The following is a 3,990-nucleotide window of genomic DNA, read 5'->3' as shown; positions in this document are numbered from 1 at the left end:
TATTTAACACTAATCAGGCTGATTAACCTATAATATCACCCTCATAGCAGCTACCGGCGGCTTAGGATTGATTGACACTATGGTCCACGGTGCATGCACCAAGTCCACGAAAAACCCCATAGCCGTCCCCACGAGCCCCCCAAAACGCACCTGAAAATCTATACATAACCCCTCGGCCATCCCCCCCTTCCAACCCCCACCCCACCCCACCCACCTCGCCATCTCCGCCGTCCGCCACACACCATGGCAGCGCACTCCGTCGCCGCCGCGCACGCCACCATCGCGGCCCGCGCGGGCGCCGCGCCGTCCTCCCCGGCGGCCGCCCCGGCCGAGCGCCTGGGCTTCCGCCTCAGCTCGCTGGCCGGCCGCGCCCTGCGCTCGCCGCTCCCGGCCCGCCGCGGCTCCCCCGCCGCCGCCGCCTCCTCCCGCCGGAGCGGCGGCCTGCACCGCGTGCGCGCCTCCGCGGCCGTCGAGACCGTCGAGGCGGCCGCCACGGGCGAGCTGCTCGACAAGTCGGTCAACGCGATCCGGTTCCTGGCCATCGACGCCGTCGAGAAGGCCGTGTCCGGCCACCCGGGGCTCCCCATGGGCTGCGCGCCCATGGGCCACATCCTCTACGACGAGGTCATGCGCTACAACCCCAAGAACCCCTACTGGTTCAACCGCGACCGCTTCGTCCTCTCCGCCGGCCACGGCTGCATGCTCCAGTACGCCCTCCTCCACCTCGCCGGCTACGACGCCGTCAAGGTAACCCCACCCGACCCGACCCGACCCTCTCCCCGTCCTCTGCCTCTCCCTTTCCTGTTGGCTCGGGCGGCGAAATCGGGAGTAGGTTTGTGCAAAGCTGGATCTTTGTTAGGTGGAACACTCGAAAGGCCAGATCCTGGCTGCTATTTTTCTTGGGCCGATCCTTTCCTAGTAGAAAACGCCGTGCCTTTGTCCACTTGTCAGAGATCTGTTCAGTTAAATTCAAAGCTCCTGCCAAAAATTTGTTGGAATCTCAGATTGTGCACCTTGGATTCGTCACTCATGCTTACTGTTACTGGAGTAGTTTCTAAAACCCGCAGTAATCTTCTTAGGTATTAAACATGGCTGATTTGGTCCACTGATCTTGTTGTAACCGTGACCCCCTGTTCTGCTGCAGGAAGAGGACCTGAAGCAGTTCAGACAGTGGGGAAGCTCCACCCCGGGACACCCCGAGAACTTCGAGACTCCTGGAGTTGAAGTCACCACTGGTCTGTCCATCTCAGCTGAGCTCACAGCAGTTCTGATCTGCCACTGCCATGCCGGAGCATGAGACTAATTCGGACTTTTGCTTGGCTTATGCAGGTCCTCTTGGCCAGGGTATCGCGAATGCCGTTGGGTTGGCGCTTGCTGAGAAGCACCTGGCTGCTCGTTTCAACAAGCCCGACAGTGAAATCGTTGACCACTACACGTAATACTCTGACCTTGTTGTCTTCCGTTTAGTTTGAGTTGTGCAGTGCGTTAACCTGTTATGCGTATTTGGTATAGGTACTGTATTGTCGGAGATGGGTGCAACATGGAGGGTATCTTGACTGAAGCTTGCTCATTGGCTGGGCATTGGGGTCTTGGCAAGCTTATTGTCTTCTATGACGACAACCACATCTCCATTGACGGAGACACAGAGATTGCGTTTACAGAGGATGTGAGTGGCCGCTTTGAGGCTCTTGGGTGGCACACACTCTGGGTTAAGAACGGCAACGATGGTTACGACGAGATCCGTAAAGCCATCCAGGAAGCAAAGTCAGTTACCGACAAGCCTACAATGATCAAGGTTACTTTCTTTTATTATCTGATAATCATCTCTATTTTGTTGTTATTGTACAGTTCATCGTATTTACCCAGGATTTTGCTCTTTTTAGGTGACCACCACAATCGGTTTTGGATCTCCCAACAAGGCCAACTCATACGCTGTGCACGGAGCTGCATTGGGCACCAGCGAGGTCGAAGCGACCAGGGCAAACCTCGGATGGCCATATGAGCCATTCTTTGTGCCTGAGGATGTCAAGAGGTTTGTTTATTGTGTATCTTGGTTATCTGAATGAGGATGGTGAACCTGCTTAGTGTCCACCTTATCATTTCTTTTTTGCCTGAACTGTTGTGCAGCCACTGGAGCCGCCATATCCCCCAAGGTGCCGCGCTTGAGGCTGACTGGGATGCTAAGTTTGCACAGTATGAGCAGAAGTACCCAGAAGATGCCGCGACCTTGAAAAGTATTATCACCGGAGAGTTGCCTGCTGGCTGGGCTGATGCTCTTCCTGTAAGTGGTTTGCCATATTTACTTGTGTTACTCTAGCTGATATGTAAACAATGGGATCGCTAATGGTAGATTGTTTTGATTTGTCCAGCAATACACTACAGAGAGCCCAGCGGATGCCACCAGGAATCTCTCCCAGCAATGCTTGAATGCACTTGCTAAAGTTGTGCCTGGTCTTATTGGAGGCAGTGCTGATCTTGCGTCCTCCAACATGACATTGCTTAAGATGTTTGGCGACTTCCAGAAGGATACCCCTGAGGAGCGCAATGTCCGCTTTGGAGTCAGGGAGCACGGCATGGGCGCCATCTGCAACGGCATTGCACTGCACACACCAGGGCTCATTCCATACTGTGCAACTTTCTTTGTTTTCACTGACTACATGAGAGGTGCCATGAGGATCTCAGCCTTGTCTGAAGCTGGAGTTATCTATGTCATGACCCATGACTCCATTGGTCTGGGTGAAGATGGTCCGACCCATCAACCCATTGAGCACTTGGTGAGCTTCCGCGCAATGCCTAACATGCTGATGTTCCGTCCTGCTGATGGCAAGGAGACTGCTGGGGCATACAAGGTGGCGGTCCTCAACAGGAAGAGGCCATCCATTCTGGCTCTCTCAAGGCAAAAGCTTCCTCATCTGCCTGGTACCTCAATTGAGGGTGTTGCGAAGGGTGGATACACCATCTCCGACAACTCGAGTGGAAACAAGCCTGACTACATCATAATGAGCACTGGTTCTGAAGTAGAGATTGCTGTGAAGGCTGCCGAAGAGTTGACGAAGGAGGGGAAGACCGTCCGCGTTGTGTCATTTGTCTGCTGGGAGCTTTTTGACGAGCAGTCCGATGAATACAAGGAGAGCGTGCTCCCTGAGGCTGTCACCGCAAGGATCAGCATTGAAGCTGGCTCTACCCTCGGATGGCAAAAGTACGTCGGGTCCAAGGGCAAGACCATCGGCATCGACAAGTTCGGCGCCAGCGCTCCTGCCCCCAAGATCTACAAGGAGTACGGCATCACTGCAGAGAACGTCATCGCCGCAGCCAAGAGCCTGTAAGACCAGCACACTCGTTCAGGTTCTGTCATCATTGGTGCCAGAGAACTACACCACACTTGTGAAGGTCTCGTGCCCAGAAAGCTTGGAATAACGGAGGGAGAGGAGGATGCCTGCGTCGGAGCGTGAGTGGTATTTCTAGGCCTGTAATAAACAATGCCTTTTCCATTTGCGTTGTCTTACATTCGATACATATCGCCCCCCTTAGATGATTCGTGGAGGGGGTGAGCCTGATCAAATTGGGGACTGGTTTTTGTTTATTGTTCTACATTGAACTGATACTCGTGCTTGCGATGTTTTCTTTCCTTTCTTCCCCCGTGATCATCATCTCCATGGGTTCTGCGCCCTTGTAGTTTGCTGTTTGCTCCTCTTCCCCTTACTCCCATACAGACGGCTATGATGCCTAGTATCATCAGTCAGTTCAATAAAAATAGAGTGTTTGCCATCAGATTGTTGTGTTCCTTCTAACTTGTCTATACCGATTTATTTTCTGAACTGCCATATGAAATATTCGTGAAGTGCCTTGTTCTCGAATCCTTCTTACAAGATGTCATACGAAATATTCTTGAACCGTTCTTACAAGATGCCATATGCAATGTGAAATGTGGCTGTAGCCCAGCTTGTCATATGAAGCATCTTACAAAGTGGTGATGGCATCTGGTAGCAA

General features: G+C 53.1%; 1 protein-coding gene across 1 annotated transcript; it reads left to right on the top strand.

Moving 5' to 3' along the window:
- Positions 1-243: 243 nt before the first annotated feature.
- LOC123411953 (transketolase, chloroplastic) lies at positions 244-3,771 on the top strand. The gene is made up of 7 exons (XM_045104915.1): positions 244-747; positions 1,145-1,235; positions 1,330-1,435; positions 1,513-1,795; positions 1,884-2,032; positions 2,128-2,281; positions 2,370-3,771. The coding sequence occupies exons 1-7, from the start codon at positions 244-246 to the stop codon at positions 3,324-3,326; spliced, it is 2,244 nt and encodes a 747-aa protein (XP_044960850.1). The 3' UTR covers positions 3,327-3,771.
- Positions 3,772-3,990: the final 219 nt, after the last annotated feature.

Source organism: Hordeum vulgare, chromosome 7H (genome assembly GCF_904849725.1).
Source record: "Hordeum vulgare subsp. vulgare chromosome 7H, MorexV3_pseudomolecules_assembly, whole genome shotgun sequence".
NCBI lineage: Eukaryota > Viridiplantae > Streptophyta > Magnoliopsida > Poales > Poaceae > Hordeum > Hordeum vulgare.
Note: the sequence above shows the minus strand (reverse complement) of the source record. Positions and strands in the feature narration are given on the sequence as shown.